At 41.8% G+C, this 19,026-nt stretch overlaps 1 protein-coding gene across 28 annotated transcripts in view; it reads left to right on the forward strand.

The window, feature by feature from the left end:
* The first annotated feature begins 17,792 nt into the window (after window positions 1-17,792).
* The window catches only part of ABI2 (abl interactor 2), a 127,791-nt gene continuing 126,557 nt past the window's right edge, over window positions 17,793-19,026 (forward strand). For 4 of the 28 annotated variants that reach the window (XM_047720825.1, XM_047720827.1, XM_047720807.1 and 1 more), the window contains exon 1: window positions 17,810-18,194. In XM_047720825.1, the coding sequence (XP_047576781.1) occupies window positions 18,078-18,194 (117 nt within the window). In that variant the 5' untranslated portion in view covers window positions 17,810-18,077. Of the gene's footprint in view, window positions 18,195-19,026 lie in introns of all 28 variants that reach the window. The other 24 variants (XM_047720801.1, XM_047720805.1, XM_047720824.1 and 21 more) reach the window with 12 other exon arrangements.

Genomic DNA, 19,026 nt, shown 5'->3' on the forward strand with positions numbered 1-19,026 from the left:
GAGTATTGTAAGAGCAGTTTTAAAAGAAATCTTATGGGGCACTTGGGTGGCTCAGTTGTTGAGCGTCTGCCTTTGGCTCAGGTCATGATCCCAGGGTCTTGGGGTTGAGCCCCACATTGGGCTCCCTGCTCAGCGGGAAGCCTGCTTCTCCCTCTCCCACTCCCCCCGCTTGTATTCCCTCTCTCACTGTCTCTGTCAAATAAATAAATAAAATCTTAAAAGAAAAAAGCTAAGTTAAGCTTTAAAAAAAACTTAAAGAAATCTAATGCTACCAACTCAGCCATATCTGTATAACTGATTAATTCTTTTCGTATTTCCACATACATATATTTTTACACATTGCAATCATAACAATATGGTTTGCTTTTCACTTACTGAATTTTAAACATTTTCCTTTGTTACTTTTGTAAGGGCTTTGGGGAATTGATTTGGGGTGTAGGATGAGGAATAGACTTAAAAATCTATAAATCAAACACTACATTTATTTCGATGACACCGAGTGAATGGATAATTGTAAAATTGGAATGGGGAGCCATTCTGTAAAACATCCAGGCAATAGACCAAAGGGCACAAAATGACAGTCCTCTTCCAGTTCCACTCCCTCATTTAATCTAGAGACTGGGAATGGATCTTGTTAGAGCAGATAATAAGATGGCATGAGCAAATAACATCCTGTTTGGTAATTAAAAAAAAATTATATCTAAAAGACTTGCAAATTCCTGTTGTAATTTTTAACATGGGAGATTAGGAAATAAAACTGTGTACTTGACCATTGTAACCATGTTATAGATAATGTAAAGTGCCTGTCTCTAAAAAGGCAATCAACAAATATTTTTGAAAAAATGAATGAACTCTTACATATAGTTTTCTGTGCATGTAGAATAAAGTAAAGGTGATTATTTAATAGTTGAGAAAGTGTTCTAGATAGCCAAACTTCCTCTAATCCTAATAGTACTTTGTGATATGCTAAGTGTCCCATTATTAGAAGTATTTAAGATGTTTTGTGGACATCTTTCAGTGATGCCTGTATCAGGTGTGAACATAGATTTATTTAGAATAGGCTGTAGTTGTACAAAGATCAACTAAAATAGTTGGTAAGCAAGTAGTCCTTTCTTCCTCCGTATCTATCACCAGATTATCATTAAACTGGGAATGTTTAAGGAACACAGTTTTTTAAAGATTTTATTTATTTATTTGACAGATCACAAGTAGGCAGAGAGAGGGTGGGGGGAAGCAGGCTCCCCACCTAGCAGAGAGCCCGATGCGGGGCCCGATCCCAGGACCCTGGGATCATGACCTGAGCTGAAGGCCGAGGCTTTAACCCACTGAGCCACCCAGGTGCCCCAAGGAACACAGTTTTTTAAAGTTAGTTTAGCGAGAGCATTATTTCCCGAAGCATGTTTCATGGAACACTGTCCTGTGAGATGGTCTGAGGAAGAGGTTGCTTGATCATGTTCACTCTCAGATTCTCGATACTATATTCTCTCTCCGATATTTCTAATATTAATATATCAGTAGTGCTGAGAGACTCAACTGTAAAGAAACCTATTTTCACTTGATATAACCCTGATTGTTCCTAATGTATTTATGTAGGTTTCCCTTTTTTCAGTTACACCCTTTATCCTGTAAACCCACTGTTTCATGGAATGAGTCTTTTATAGAACAGAACCCATTTCTTCCAACGTGACCTAGAGACAAACAGGAGTCTCACTGGGGCACCTGGGTGGCTCAATCAGTTAAGCGTTTGCCCTCAGCTCAGGTCACCCCACATCGGGCTCCCTGCTCAGTGGGGAATCTGCTTCTCCCTTTCCCTCTGTTGCTCCTCCTGCTCGTTCTCGCTCTCTCTCTGTAAACTAAATAAGGTCTTAAAAATAATTTTTTTTAAATATTGAAAAAAAAAGTAGTTTCAGGTAACATCTGTCTTGGCTAGTTCCGTAAACTCTGCAGGTCCAGAGGTTCTCCAGAGGAGGAACAATTGTAGGCTTAGAACCAAACCACCCGAATTCCAGTCTCACTCCCTTATCTCTCCCTCTTTTCCCTGTGAGGCCACAGCACTCCGAGCTCTACTGACTCTCCCTCATACCCCTGTCCTGACTTATATTCCTGTCTAAAGAAATGGAACTGTCTTAGTTCAGCAACAGTGTTTTATTGAGCATGCCAGGTCTTATGTGAGGCATTGGGAATATAGCAACCGACAAAACAGACATGACATTATAACTGTGTTCTCTCTCTTCTGTGCTCTACTCGAGGAGAGAGAGCCCTAAAGTCTTAAATTCCAGAGTTTAACCTTCTAGCACTCAACTTCCCAGGTCCTGAGTTTGGAAGTAGCTCAAGAATCCTTTAGGCTAGTGGCTGAAAGAGACATAGGAAAGAACTTAGAGATGATTACACGACAATATGAAAGCCTTCAGTTATAGGCTGTAGGGAGGGAAGAAGCACAAGGAACAGTTGGGGGCAAACCATTAGTTTTGCTAGTTTTAGTGTATGAGCAGGAGAAGAATCTAGGGGTCTTACTGAGGAAAATTGTCCACACCAATGCCATTTAGCAATCCCACAGAACTTCCAGGGTGAGTTGAAACAATAAGATGTGGTTTGACTAGTTAAGGAGCGATATTTATTGTAGTGATTTGTATGAATGTTGCTTACCTATATGGCCGCACTAGGTGTCTTCAACTTTCATGATTTGTTGCTTGTGTTGCAAGATCATCAGCTAATAGAAATTTGATCTTTAGGGGCACCTGGGTGGCGGCAGTCATTTAGGCTGCTGCCTTCGGCTCAGGTCATGATCTCAGGGTCCTGGGATCGAGCCCCACATCAGGCTCTTTGCTCAGCGGGAAGCGTGCTTCCCCGCTCTCTCTGCCTGCCTCTCTGCCTGCTTGTGATCTCTCTGTCTGTCAAATAAATAAATAAAATCTTTAAAAAAAAAAAGAAATTTGATCTTTAGAGCTTAAAAGGGCCTTGTCGAGATTATAGGGAATAGCCTGCTCATAATTTTAAATTTTAGAGGGAGAAGCCTAAGGCTTCTGGAACTAGTAAGATTATTGGTCTTTTACTTTGGATTTTTCTCATATCCTTCTGAAAATATGTGCTTAAGTATGCTGCTATTATATTCATAGGATTTTGTTAAGCTTTCAAGGAGGTGTAGCTTCAGAAGGAATTGGAAAATTTAAAAAAATATTCTTGATACAGAACCTTTGAGGGAGATGCAAATGTGTTTTGAATGTTAAATTTACTTAGATTTAAAAATACATATCTTCAAGCAAAGTTGCCATGACAACCTTTCATAATGTGTGTATAAATTTTATGTCTGTCTCTTTGAGGTTTTCATCTTGCCCAGTATAGGGTTTAATCACAAGAATTGGGCACTATGGTGTGTTTCTATCTGCATGGTGCCCTGTGGGAATTCTGTAATTTTGGAAAATGCAAATCAAGCAATAGGGCAGCTCTGTGGCACAGCCGTCCCACCAAGATAAATGTTGTCTTGTTCTCTCCATGATCAGAGATTGATCTGGTTTCAAACCCAAGGTGAACTTTGAGTTGAAGTAGAACCATGAGTCCATTATGAGTTTCTGCTTTTTCTTATTTGGAAGATTTACAGGAGGGCCCTAGGAAGCTTGGGAAATTCTGGACCAAATCTCTTGGTTGACCCGCAAACTGATGCAGTGTCCCTGAGCTCCTCTAGCTCTAAACCACAGTTGTTATCATAGGTCACCTCAGAACCATGAGAGACTTCTCTGCAGTGGCCAGGCATGTGTATAGAGACATCTCAGAAGCTCTTTCTGGCTTGAGCTCCAATCCAGCACTGCTAGACAGGTACCATTAACAGACCTTTTCACTTCCTTTTACTCCAATTCAGGTACCCTTGTCTGTCAAGTTCTATTTTGCGCATCAGGGGCCAGGAAAAGAATAGTAGGATTTCAGAGAACCAAAGTTTAGGAGGAAGGAATTCTCACCCTTAATTTTGAAAATGTGAATTTATTAAGCAGTAGAATAAGGGGGTAGTGACCTTTTCATAACAATAACTATGATTTTTATTTAAGAACTCTTAATCTTGGAGCACCTGGGTGGCTCAGTGGGTTAGGCCTCTGCTTTCGGCTCAGGTCATGATCTCAAGGTTCTGGGATTGAGCCCTACATTAGGCTCTCTGCTCAGTGGGGAGCCTGCTTCCTCCTCTCTCTCTCTCTCTGCCTGCCTCTCTGCCTACTTGTGATCTCTTTCTGTCAATAAATGAAATCTTTAAAAAAAAAAAAAAGAACTCTTAATCTTGGGGCACTTGGGTGGCTCAGTCATTAAGCGTCTGCCTTTGGCTCAGGTCATGATCCCAGGGTCCTGGGATCGAGTGCCCAGTAGGGCTCCCTGCTCCCAGGGAAGCCTGCTTCTCCCGCTCGCACTCCCCCTGCTTGTGTTCCCTCTCTCGCTGTCTCTGTCTTTCAAATAAATAAATGCAAATCTTTAAGTTAAAAACAAAAACAAAAACTCTTAATCCTAACATGGATGCCTGAAATTTTGAGGTGCTTGCCAAGAAGAGCTGTTTGTGTTTTATGTTGTAGCTCCTCTGGTTTGCAGTTTTAAAAAATTAATGTTTATAGTAATTTAAGAATCCCTGAAGACAGTTAATTAACTAAACTGAGCTCAAAAGTATGATTTATTAATTTATTAGCTTTGGTGCTTTGATTCTCCTTAGTCTTTAATAGGCTTTATATTACTATGTTATATTTAAGAGAATCTTTAGAAATTTTTTAATCCAGTCCCCATGTAAACGGGGAAAATTTAAACTGGGAGAGGTTATTGTATGGGAATTATGCTCAGGATTATGCTTTTTTTAAATAACATGTTTAGATTTCCTTTTTGTTTCATCTTACTCTCTAAAGGAAGAATTTTTTTAAAAAATGAAAAAAAGGGAAAGGCCCCCAAGCAAAAAGAACTGGCTATTTTAGTGTACGATGTGTTGATAACTGAGAGAAATAGGATAGTCTTCTAACAGCAGAAAACACTTGAAAAGAGATGACCCACAGTGGTGGTTTTTTCTTTAAAGATTTATTTATTTGAGAGAGAGAGAACATGCATGTGGGAACGGGAGCAGGGGCTGAGGGAGAGGGAGAGAATCTCAAGCAAACTCCACTGAGCATGGAGCCTGACCCTGGGCTTGACCTCAGAACCCTGAGATCATGACCTGAGCCAAAATCAAGAGTCAAACGCTTAACCCACTGACCCACCCAGGCATCCCCATGCTGTGATGTTTATAAAGATTTTTTAGTTTATCTTGATTGTAAGGGCATAAATTAAGGCTGACTACATAATTTGCAGGGCCCAGTACGAAATGAAAATATGGAGCCTTGGCTGGGGACGAAGTTCAATCTCCCCTCCCATGGGCCTGCTCTCTTCAAACTAGGATGGGTTTGAAATCTCCACTCCAGGACTCATTACTTACTGGGATCAGGGGTAGGCCAGAGAGCCCTGACCAGCCAGAGAATGTGCTGTGGTGTGGCCAGCCCAAGCCGGGGCTGCTGCTTCCTTGCCCTCCTCAAGATGCTCCAGACGAACTGCTTGTGGGAGCCCAGACCTCCCCATGGAGAGTGCACCCAGGCCCCCACTGGAGGATGACCATGGCAGAAAGTGGGCCTCCCTCACCCACTCCCCTGCTAAAGCAATCCTATTGCTGCCCTGGGCAAAAGGCAGCAGTGCTCCCTGGTAGGGGTAGGGAGATGGGGCACCAGGGAGCTGGGAGCTGGTCACTGAGAACCTGTCAGGGGAGGCAAGAAAGTAGTCTCCAGGCCCCCAGTGCATGCTATATGGTCCCATTGACTCCACTTACAAAGCACAAATTCAAAAATAAAATTTGTAAGAATTCACTACAGTTCCCCAAGCACAGGGCCCTTCTGAGCAGTGGGCTTTGTGGGACTGCGCTGGTTGCAGCCCATGAGGCCAGCCCTGTACACATCCGACCTTACACGGCATGGAGCTGTGACTCAGTGGTCCCGAGTGCCATACTCCCTGGTAGTATGCCAGTTTGTCTTGCAAATACCCATAAATGTTTTATTTATTACTTATCATTAAGTGGTTTAGACTTCCGTAGGATGTCTTAGAATTATATACACAATAAGCAATACAGAGATGACAAACCTAAAACAGAAGCAATTTCTTAGTACACGTGTATATCGAAGTTGCAGAAGTGTTCTAGTACAGTACAAATCTCATCTTGAACCCCCATTTCACTGACAGAACTTTTACTTTTCCTGTATTTTAATCATAACTGCCAAAGATTTTTCAGATGAAAGGTAAAATGGAAATTTTCTGTGAAATATCATTATAAAACCCTATGAAATATTTCAGTGATATGAGTCATTCACTTATTCATAGGGGTAGACATTTAGATAATAGAAGTAGCTAACAGAAATCTGTGAGAAATATATTGTTAATTCCTGTGGAGGAGGAAGGAAGAAATCCTACTGAAGTATTTTTAAGTGTAGTTAAATTCAGTGTTCCCTGCCATTTTAAAATATCAAAATTATTCTGTTCTCCTTTCTTTCCAAGAGGCTACATAAAATTACTTTGACAAGATCATGAATCATTTTTTGCCATTAACCTCTTCTACATTGCATTTCATAAACATAGCAATCAGTGGCCAAGAATATCCTTATTCTCATCAACCTTGTGTTGATCTGTAACACTTACTACCATGCACTCTACTATTTAGTTGGCAATTTTGTGAAAGTATGACCTCTTTGTTTGCACTATTACTGAAAGCGACAAGAAACAGACTATAATAAATAAAAGTCAGCAAGTGTTGGAAATCATGCATGCTGTAGGTCAGCTAATATTCAGCATAAAGGTTCTAATGGTTTTAAGGCATAATCAACTGATACATGTGAAACCATTAGCAATTCATGTTATTAAGTGAAGGGCAGCACTGTATAGTTTTCAGTAATAAAAACCCAGCACATTTGGAGGCTTGAAGTTTTATAAAATCTTTAACATAATTTAAACAAAGGTGTGAACCAAAGTAGCTAATTTTAGAAAGCAGTTTTTGTCTGCTGTGAGGAAACTATTACCTATTTATGTTTTAGCTCTGAAATTCAGTGTTTTTCATGGGAAAAAATACCTAAAGCCAATTTTAGGAGGAACTAAAGAATTTTTATTCTTCACAAACATCTATCTTTCAAGATAAATTGTCTACACCATTGATAAACCTATACACAGATGTATATGTTACTGTGAACAATTTCAGGTTTATATTGCCCACTCTCATAGTTTAATTGAAAACATATTTTTCTCCGTAACTATAGAGAACAACCTGACAGTTATCAGAGGGGAGGTAGTGGGGGGAGGGATGGGTGAAATAGGTGATGGGGATTACAGAGTGCACTTGTGATGAGCACCAAGTAATTAACATAAAAAGTTTAAAAAAATTTTCTCTTTTTATCTTTCACAAGGAGGGGAACTATTTTGTTGTCTTTCAAAGAAAACTATTATAGATTACTAAGTATTTAAATAAAGTCTCTCCATGTTGTATTCTGGATACGTATATTTTTGGATTTTTCTGGATAATTTTCTGGATATTTCCTCTCTTTATTAGAGTAATTTCTTCTCAAAAAATGTTTTTCGTTGGGTATTGGATAGTACGAGAGGATTATCGCTGACTTTGATGTGCTAACAATATTGTGGTTACATAGCAAAATGTTTTTTTACAGATAGATACTAAAGTATTTAGGAGTTAAATGCCACGTTTACATGCTTAAAGTTCTTTAGTAATGAACTACTATGAGAAGATAAGGTAAAATAGAAGCCATTGTTATTCTAATTAATGTGTATTTATGTATTTATCATACCATTCTCCATACCATGTTTATAATTTCCATGCTAAAGAGACAAAAAATAATGATTTTCAATAAAAATGAAACAAAAAAAATATATGAGTTTGTGGGCTGTGTAGCTACTGACTTTCTGAAGATGAATTTTTTTTTTCAAACTAATTTTGGAGGATGTGTTTTTCAATAACTTTAAACTTATTTTATAAAATGTATATTCATACAGCTATAAAGCACAGAATGCTCTATGGTACAGTAAGCTTTTCTTGAAAAAAGAAATGCTTTAGAACATTTTTAACCATTAAATAAATACCCCTAGAATTGAGACTAAAGCTTTTATCACTATCACAAGGTTTCAGATGATAAAGCTTGCCTAAAAATGTAAGGCTTAGGGACTCCTGATTGTACATCAGTGGAACATATGACTCTCCATCTCTGGGTCATGAGTTCAAGTTCCATGTTGGGCATGGAGCCTACTTACCAAAAAAAAAAAAAAAAGTAAAGTTTAGATTCCAGCCCTTTCTCTTTGATCACATGCAGAACATATGTCTCAAAGGTTTAATATGTCCAAATTATATGCACTTGGTATTAAAATTTCCTGATAGTCTTAAATAAGATTAAAACACAAAAACGTGTATAAATACTATGAACATATTAATCACCGATAATTATTTTTCTTGTGTGGGGGTGAGAGTGGGAAATCAATTAACTGTGTCATTACTTGGATAAAAAACTCTGCTTGCGGAAAAAGCATTTGACAAAGTACAACATCCATTCATGATAAAAAACCCTCCACAAGCATAACAAATAGCATGGAGGGCAAGGGGAGATGGAGAGGAGAAGGGAGTTGAGGGAAATTGGAAAGGGAGGTGAACCATGAGAGACTATGGACTCTGAAAAACGATCTGAGAATTTTGAAGGGGTGGGGGGTGGGAGGTTGGGGGCACCAGGTGGTGGGTATTGTAGAGGGCACGGATTGCATGGAGCACTGGGTGTGGTGCAAAAATAATATTGTTATGCTGAAAAAATAAAAAAATTAAAAAAATTAAAAAAAAAAAAAACCCTCCACAAAGTAGGTTGGGGAACATACGTCAACATAATAAAGGCCATGAAAAACCCACAGCTAATATCATCCTCAGTGGGGAAAAATTGAGAGTTCTTCCTCTACAGTCAGAAACAAGACAGGGATGTTCACTCTTACCACATTTATTCAAATAGTACTGGAAGTCCTGGCCACAGCAATCAGAAAACCGAAAGAAATAAAAGGCATCCAAATCAGCAAGGAAGAAATAAAACTTTGACTATTTGCAGATGGCATGATCTACATGGAGAAAACCCTCAAGTCTCCACCAAAAAACTACTGGAACTGATAAAAGAATTCGGTCAAGTTGCAGGATGCAAAATCAATGCACAGAAATCAGTTGCATTTCTACACACCAATAATGAAGCAGCAGAAAGGGAAATTAAGGAATCAATCCCATTTACAATTGTACCAAAACAGTAAGATACCCAGGAACAAACCTAACCAAAGAGATGAAAGCCCTGTACTCTGAAAAGTATAAAACACTGATTAAAGAAATTGAAGATGAGGGGCGCCTGGGTGGCTCAGTGGGTTAAGCCGCTGCCTTCGGCTCAGGTCATGATCCCAGGTCCTGGGTTCGAGCCCCACGTCGGGCTTTCTGCTCAGCAGGGAGCCTGCTTCCTCCTCTCTCTCTGCCTACCTCTCTGCTTACTTGTGATTTCTCTCTGTCAAATAAATAAATAAAATCTTAAAAAAAAAAAAAGAAATTGAAGATGACACAAAGAATGGAAAGACATTCCATGCTTATGGATCAGAAGAACAAACATCTTTGAAATGTCCGTACTCCCCTAACCAATCCACACATTTAATGCTCTTTCTCATTAAATACCAATAGCATTTTTCACAGAGCCAGAACAAATAGTCCTAAAAGGTATACAGAACTGCAAAACACTCTGAGTAGCCAAAGCTATTTTCTTTCTAATCTCTCTCTCTTTTTTAAAGATTTTAATTTATTTGAGAGAGCAAGAGAGAGAGAGAGAGAGAGAGCAGAGCAGGAGGGAGGGGCAGAAAGACAATGTAGAGCTCCATCCTGGGATCCTGGGATCATGACTTGAGCCGAAGGCAGATGCTGACCCAACTGAGCCACCCAGGTGCCCCGCCAAAGCTATTTTCAAACTTTGAAAGTAAAAGCTGGAGGCATCACAATTCTGGACTTCAAGTTATATTACAAAGCTGTAGTAATCAAAAAGAATACGGTGATTGTACAAAAATAGACACAGATGAATGGAAAAGAATACAACACACACACACACACACCCCACTCGCGTACACTCTCTCTCTCAAAAAATAAATCAGTAGGGACCCTTGGGTGGCTCAGTTAAGTGTTTGCCTTTGGCTCAAGTCATGATCTCATGTGCTGGGATCAAGCCCCAAATTGGGCTTCCTGCTCAGTGGTGAGTCTGCTTGTCCTCCTCCCTCTGTCCCTCATCCCTGCTTATGCACTCTCTCTCTCTCTCTCGTTCTCTCTCTCTCAAGTAAATAAAATCTTTTAAAAAATAATAAATCAATAAATACAACACCCCCAAAATGAAAATGAATAATCCAATTAAAAAATGGGCAGAAGACATGAATAGACCTTTTTCCAAAGCACACAGATGGCCAACAGACACATGAAGAGATGCTCACCATCCCTTATCAGGGAAATACAAACAAAACTACAAAGAGATATCACCTCACACTTGTCAGAATGGCTCATATCAGCAATACAAGAAACAACAGGTGTTGGTAAAGTTGTGAAGAAAAAGGAACCCTTTGGCACTGTTGGTGGGAATGCAAACTGGTGCAGCCACTCTGGAAAGTATGGAGGTTCCTCAAAAAGTGAAAAATGAAAACTAAAAGTTAAAATGATCCAGCAATTGCACTACTGGGTATTTACCCCAAAACACTTGTTTAAAGAGATACATGTGCCCTGGTATTTATAGCAGCATTACTACAATAGCCAAACTAGGGAAACAGCTCAAGTGTCCATCAACTGATGAATGGCTAAAGAAGATGGTGTGTGTGTGTGTGTGTGTGTGTGTGTGTGTGTGTGTGTGTGTGTGTAATGGAATATATAATGGAATATTACTGTGATTCAATATATATGGAATATTACTCAGCCATAGAAAAGAATAATATCTTGATATTTGCAATGACATGGATGGAGCCAGAGATAGTATGCTAAGTGAAATAAGTCAGTCAGGACAAATACTATACGATTTCACTCCTATGTGGAATTTAAGACACAAAACAAATGAGCAAAGGGGAATAAAAAAGAGGCAAACCAAGAAACAGACTCTTTTTTTTTTAGGGTTTTATTTATTTGACAGATGATCACAAGTAGGCAGAGAAGCAGGCAGAGAGAGAGAGAGAGGAGGAAACAGGCTCCCTGCTGAGCAGAGAGCCCGATGCGGGGCTGGATCCCAGGACCCTGGGATCATGACCTGAGCTGAAGGCAGAGGCTTTAACCCACTGAGCCACCCAGGTGCCCCAAGAAACAGACTCTTAACTATACAGAACAAATTGGTGGTTACCAGAAGGAAGGTGTGTGGGGGGATGGGTGAGGTAGGTGATGGGGATTAAGGAGGGCACTTGATGTGGTGAGCACTGGGTAAGGTATGAAAGCGTGAATCACTATATTGTACACCTGAAATATTACACTGTATGTTGACAAATGAATTTAAATAAAAGCTTTAAAAAACCTCTGCTTGCATTTCCAAGGACTGTAAAATCTCTAACAGGAAACATAATTGCACAAAAAGGAGTTCTTTTAAATTCCATTGAAATATATATTACTTCATTGCAATATATATGTATATATGTATATAAAATATACGTGTGTGTATATATTTTTATATACATATATACACATTTATATACATATATGTATATATATTTATGTGTATATATATATACACACATATATATCCAACTTGGTATTGTCTGATAAAATAACAGCCAGAAAACTAGTTTTGAAATTCTCAAGGTAAAAAAGTTAAACAACACAAAGTATCCTCATGAAGAAGGAAGACATTAATATTTAATAGTTTTTAAGCATTTAACATAAAATGAGGAAAAGGGATAATATTTCAGGAAATACAGATATGAAACAGCTGGTTTTATTCTTTAGGTCCTGTAGATTCTACTCTTTAATAGATTTTAAGAATGTATGAGAAAATGCAGTTGCACTAAATATTGATTGACACTTAATAATGTTAAGGATACTACGGCTGATAGATTGATGCCATTTAAAAGAGGAAATTTGGGGACAAAGAGTTAATAGTGAAAACAATGATTATGGTTAATTAGCATGTCAATGGTGTGCAGAAAGAATGAGTGGAAAGATTTTTTTTTTTTAAAGATTTTATTTATTTATTTGTCAGAGAGAGAGAGAGCGAGCACAGGCAGACAGAGTGGCAGGCAGAGGCAGAGGGAGAAGCAGGCTCCCCACAGAACAAGGAGCCTGATGTGGGACTCGATCCCAGGACGCTGGGATCATGACCTGAGCTGAAGGCAGCGGCTTAACCAACTGAGCCACCCAGGTGTCCCGGAAAGATTTTTTTTATTTATTTGACAGAGAGAGAGCATGAACAGGGGGGAGTGGCAGGCAGAGGGAGAAAGAGAAGCAGGCTTCCCACTGAGTAGGGAGCCTGCTCCAGGCTTGATCCCAGGATTCTGGGATCATGACCTGAGCCAAAGGCAGGTGCGTGATGGACTGAGCCACCCAGGTGTCCCTGAATGGGTCTGTCTTATAAGATGTTGTAAGTCATGTGAAGTAAACAGTTCTGTTAAACAACATTAATTTCTTTGGCGCCAACAATCAGGCATTGTATTATGAACTTTTCCTTAATTTCTTCACTTAAGGATATAGTTATTAGAGGGTGCCTGGGCAGCTTTGGCTCAGGTCATGATCTCGGGGTCCTGGAATGGAGCCCCATATCAGGCTCTCTGCTCAGCGGGAGGTCTGCTTCTCCTTCTCCTTGACCCTCTGCTTATGCTCTGTCTCTGTCTCTGTCTCATTCTCAAATAAATAAAATCTAAAAAAAACCAAAACAGTGCCTACCTTACACACTTAACCTAGGCGTCATCTCACATCATCATAAGAAGGATGAGTACAGTAAAATAAAATACATTTTTAAAAAGATTTTATTTATTTATTTGACAGAGAGAGAGAAAACACAAGCAGACAGAGCAGCAGGCAGAGAGGGGGTGCGGGGGAAGCAGGCCCCGTTCTGAGCGCAGAGCCTGATGCGGGGCTCAATCCCAGGATCTTGAGATCATGACCCAAGCTGAAGGAGAGGCTTAACCCACTGAGCCACCCAGGTGCCCCAAAATAAAATATTTTAAGAGAGACCACATTCATATAACTTTTATTACAGTATAATTTTTCTGTTGTTATTCTTGTTAATCTCTCACTGTGCCTAATTTGTAAACTTTGTCTAGTTATGTATGTATAGGAGAAAACAGTCCATGTAGGGCTCATTACTAGCCAAGGTTTAGGGCATCCACTGGGGGTCCTGGAATACATTCCCCAAGGGGAAGGGGGAGCTACCATATATTGGTAGTGGTCTGAACAACTAAGTGAGATTTAGAAGGGCAAGCCAAGAGGCTCTCTTCTTTGCCTTGACTTATTCAACAAAAGGCAATGATGAACCCCAAAATCTTGCTTATCAAATCTGTAGATGATGTGAAACAAGATTATTTATTTCAAGAGATGGTTATGAGGATTAAAATTTGGGTTAAAGCCAAGATATAACTTATTGGCTATAAAGAATTGCAATTAGGTTTTTTAAAAGAGTCAGCTGGGGGCACCTGGGTGGTTCAGTGGGTTAAGCCTCTGCCTTCAGCTCAGGTCTTGACATCAGGGTCCTGGGATCGAGCCCCGAATCGGGCTCTCTGCTAAGCAAGGAGCCTGCTTCCTCCTCACTCTGCCTGCCTCTCTATCCTACTTGTGATCTCTGTCTGTCCAATAAATAAATAAAACCTTTAGAAAAAAGAAAGAGTCAACTGTACTTGGCGTGAGTGGGTTAATATGTAAAAAAAAAAAAATCTAGGAATGTTTAATGCTTACTTTAAATCAAGTTGATGATTAAATTGCTTTAAAAATGTTGCCTTGAATGGGGCACCTGGGTGCTCAGTTGGTTAAAAATGTTACCTTGGGCAGTTTTAATACAAAATATTTGGGAGATAATAGTTTCACTGGACTCTTAGAAAAATCATCCATGTTTGGGGCACCTGGGTGGCTCAGTCGGTTGAGCGTTCAACTTTTGGTTTTGGCTCAGGTCATGACCTCAGGGTCCTGGTATCAAACCTCGAGTAGGGCTTTGCACTCAGCTGGTAGTCTGCTCGAGACTCTCTCCTTCTCCCTCTGTCCCTCCCTTGCTCACATGCACACCCTCTCTCTCCAATTTATAAAGATTTGTTTGTTTATTTATTTGGGGAGCAGGGGGAGCAAGAAACTCAAGCAGACTCTGCTGTGAGCCCAAAGCCCAACATGTGGCTCAATCCCATGACCCTGAGATCACCACCAGCGCTAAAACCAAGAGCTGGATCCCAGCTGACTGCACCACCCAGGTGCTCCAATAAATAAATCTTAAAAAAAAAAAAAGAAAAGAAAAAAAGAAAAAGAAAAAGAATCCACGTTCATTTTTGGAAAAAGATGATCAAAACCAAAAAAAACCCCCTCCAACCCCACCACTCAGATAATATACACACACACATGGTACATGTACTTTTATAGACCTTGTGGTTGTTTTCCTTTTTGCTTAAATTATCTTTGTGGCAGTAGATGCATATCTAAATCCTTGGATCCTGAAATTCTGCTGAGTAGTTTTTTTTTGTTGTTGTTTGTTTTTTAAGTTTTTATTTTAATTCCAGTTAGTTAACATACAGTGTTATATTAGGTTCAGGTATATAATACAGTGATTCAACACTTCCATACAACACTGGGTGCTCATCGAATGTGCCCTCCTTAATCCCCATCACCTGTTTCATCCATCTCCTCCCCCCGCCCCGCCCCCCCTTACCGCCCACTTCCCTCTGGTAACCATCAGTTTGTTCTCTATAATTTAAAGAGTCTGTTTCTCCGTTTGTCTCTCTTTTTTTTTTTTCCCCTTTGCGCGTTTGTTTTGTTTCTTAAATTCCACACATGAGTGAAATCATATGTACTTGTCTTTCTCTGACTGACTTATTTCATTTAGCCTTATACTCTTAGGTTCTATGTCTTTGCAAATGGCAAGATTTTGTTCTTTTTTATGGCTGCATAATGTCCCATTATATATGTATCATATATATTACATCTTTATCCATTCCTCACTTGATAGACAGCTGAGCTGCTTCCATACCTTGGCCGTGGCAAGTAATACCGCTATAAACATCAGGGGCCATGTGTTCCCTCAAATCGGTATTTTTGTGTTCTTTGGGGAAATACCCAGTAGTGCTCTTGCTGAATCGTGGGGTCGTTCTATTTTTAACTTTTTGAGAAACTTCCATGTTTTCTAGAGTGGCTGCATCGGCTTGTATGGCCATTCTCCCCAACTTCGACACCTGTTGTTTTCTTGTGTTGTTGATTTTTGCCATTCTAACAAGTGTGAGGCGGCGTTTCATTCTACCTCCGCTGTGTTAAAAGCTCCTTGCTTAGTGGTGATTCTCAGCTGCCAGAAATTATAATCAAAGACCTTCAGAGCCAGAAGGGCCAGTTTCATCAGCATTATGTGGGAACTTGGTAGAACTATAAATTGGGAAAGATCAACCGTATCAGAAGAGCTCTGGGGGTGGGACCTAGTAATTTTGTGTTTTAATAACCCCTCCAGGTGACTTCACTCCACACTGAAATTTAAGAACAACTGACCTAGTTAAACCCTTTGCGTTTTTCAGATAGAGAAGCTAAGATCCAAAGAGGTTGTCACAAGTCAATTTAAGAAAGCACCAGAATCGGGGTGCCTGGGTGGCTCAGTGGGTTAAAACTTCTGTCTTAGGCTCAGGTCATGATCCAGGGTCCTGGGATAGAGCCCCGAATTGGGCTCTCTGCTCAGCGGGGAGCCTGCTTCCCCCTTTCTCTCTGCCTGCCTCTCTGCCTACCTGTGATCTCTGTCAAATAAATAAATACAATCTTAAAAAAAAAAAAAAAAAAGCACCAGAATCTTCAGGCTGTGATTCCCTGGATGACCACATGCCTCAGGGAGATCTGTTTATTGGGCTAATTGCTAAACAGTATTTGAAAGAATGGTAGGTGGAAAAAAGTGTAATGGGGGGAGAATCTGTTTACCACTTTACTCACCTGGTGGGCTTGTTACAATTCAACAGTAGCCTTTTGATTCACTGAAGTTTAGTCTGAGAGAAGAGTTTCATCTAATTTGTTTTAGTCCCTTGATTAGTCATATGTATCTTATTCCCCAAAGTAAGTTTTCATATCATTGAAATAACTGCCCCATTCTGTCACTACTGCCCTCTAATTACTCCCTACTGTGACCCTACAGCTTTTTTTTTTTTTTTTTTTTAAGATTTTACTTATTTATTTGACAGACAGAGATCACAAGTAGGCAGAGAGGCAGGCAGAGGTGGGGGGTGGAGCAGGCTCCCCATGAGCAGAGAGCCCCATACGGGGCTTGATCCCAGGACCCTGGGATCATGACCTGAGCCGAAGGCAGAGGCTTTAACCCACTGAGCCACCCAGGCGCCCCAACAGCTTTCATTTTTAACACGCTCCTTACACTTAAGTTTGAGGATCACTAATACAGAAGATGTTTGAAGTTGTTAAGGAAAGAACTACAGGGACTGGACCAACATTTTCAATATTCTTTAATTTGGGTTCCACATTGAAAATTCCAAATAATTCACTAATGTGTTTATCATACAGCCAATATAACAACACCAGAGTTTGCTCCGGAAATTTGTAAAGGCATAGATAGCATTCAAATGGTTTTTTGAAAAAGTGCAATACAGTTTTCTCATTATTTGGGGAAGAAAAAGGTGGAGGGGGAAGTCACTGTAGGAGGGCCAAGACATCACAAAAGCAAGAACAAGAGTTTAAATAATGGATCCTGTTCTGACCTACAAATGTAGTCAACCCTGACTTTGTGCGGCATAAATTAAGGTCACGGACAACTCAGCAGTTGTCTGGAATTTTCGTTAAGATTACGTTGTGTGGAGCAGTCAAGGTTGAGGAAAACAGATACGGTATCTGGGAACAAGAACAAAATAACTGCAAGATCAAAATGGTCTACCTTGATTTTTTTGCAGCATTTTAACGTTTTTCAAAGTACTTTCACATAAACTTTTACTTTATCCATGTCACAACCCTGTAAGGAAGGAAATCCGCATCAGCAAAATCGTTTTTCGAAACTTTAAATACTGGATCTACGAAGAAAAAAGGCGAAGAAGTTGGCAGAACCAGAGAAATGACAGAAGAGGATGTCAGTGGGGAAGCGAGTCGCAGCCAGGGCCAGCACAAAAGCTGGGGTCCGCGGAGGGGGAACTGAGAGGACAGAGACGAACCTGGCGGGGCATCGGAGGGCAACAGCTTTAGGGGCAAATAAGTGCAAAAAAGCCTGGATGCAGGACATTTGGGATTAGGAAACTGGAATTTACTTATCCGTACCAAAGAGAATGGATGAGGTCAAAGAAAAAAATGGAAAGCAGGCGGGCGCTTAAAGCTGCACGGAAGTTTTGTGGGCTCCGGCGACCACGGGGTTCGGCCTCCGGTTGGGAATAACGCGGAGGGGAGTCGCGCAGGGCGCGGGCGGGAAGACGCCGGGGCCGGGTAGCGCTTTCCCCGGACCAACAAAGGCGGCCGGGGACACTTCCCGAGTCACGCAACTTGCGGGGGCCGAAGGGTTAACTGCGCGCACGACTCCCGCGCGCTTCCCGGCCCCCACTCCCACCGTCGCTAGGAAACGCCGGGAGTGGGGGAGGGGCAGGCGGCGCGGCCGAGGGTGGGAATCTTTTTCGGGCGCCCGGGGGCGGAGGGAGGGGAGCGCGCGTGCGCGCGCCCGCCGTCCGTCGCCGCGGTGACCGTCCTCGGAGTCCGTCGGCTCGCGCCCCGCCCCCGTTCTGCTGCCCCCTCCCCTGTGGCGCGCGGGGGGTGTTTCTCGCTCCTCCCGAGTTGCCGCCGCCGTCGCCGCCGCTCCTCCTCTCCCAGTCTTGGGTTTCCCAGGCGTTGCTGCCGCCGCTACCTCTGCGGTCTGTATGAGGAGGAGGAGGATGTGAAGATGGCGGAGCTGCAGATGCTGCTGGAGGAGGAAATCCCGGGGGGCCGCCGGGCCCTCTTCGACAGTTACACGAACCTGGAACGGGTGGCAGATTACTGCGAGAACAACTACATCCAGGTGCGAAGCAGGTCCCGGCCTGGGCGCATTGGGCCTCCGGCTGGTGGACGCCGCATGGGGGATCCCCGGGCCGGGGGCCGCGCGCGCTGGGGGCGTAGGGCGCGCGGGGCCGAGGCCGCGGCCGCGGCGGGGACCCGGCCCAGCTAAGCCCCCGAGGGCGAGGGATTGGGAGAGTAGGGTGGGAGCCGGGGCTGGTGAATTGGTGAGAAACCTGCGGCTGGAGGAAATTGTAGCTTTAATACATTTTAAAAAACGGGGAATCAGTCCGCGGTGCGGTGTGTGTGTGTGTGTGTGTGTGTTGTGTCGTGTCGTGTCCCAGCCCCTTCGCTGCTTCTCCCCTCGGCCGCCCCCGCTCTCGGTACCCGTCAGTGTTCGGGATGGCGGAGGAGGCGGAGAGTGGCTTTTTCTATTTGACAGAATCCTGCTCCCCCATATGGCAGGGGTGTGGGGGGATTGATGGATCACCCCCCTCCCCCAAGCTCTGGAGGATTTTTAAGGGGCTGTGTTGCTGCGAAGTAAAGTGCCTTAGTTTTATATTCATATAAATGTCTCGGGAGACTGGTAATTTTGCTTATTTTTTTTAGTTTCTAGCCGGGGATACAGTAGAAGAGCAGTTGTCTCTTGTTGGAAGTTATTGCCATTTTCCTCCCTATGGAGAATGTGAAATTGCATGATAATAACACCCCCCCCCCCATTCCCGTTAGAATAGTTCATTTTCCTGTGGGAAAAAGAATTGTATTTTTCAGCAAGGATTAGGAAAGGATCCTCATGGTTTAATTTTTTCCGGAGATGGTTGGTTTGGCACGGAGACTCGTAGTGGTAACGCTGTGTG

The sequence above is a fragment of the Lutra lutra genome, chromosome 3 (assembly GCF_902655055.1).
Source record: "Lutra lutra chromosome 3, mLutLut1.2, whole genome shotgun sequence".
NCBI lineage: Eukaryota > Metazoa > Chordata > Mammalia > Carnivora > Mustelidae > Lutra > Lutra lutra.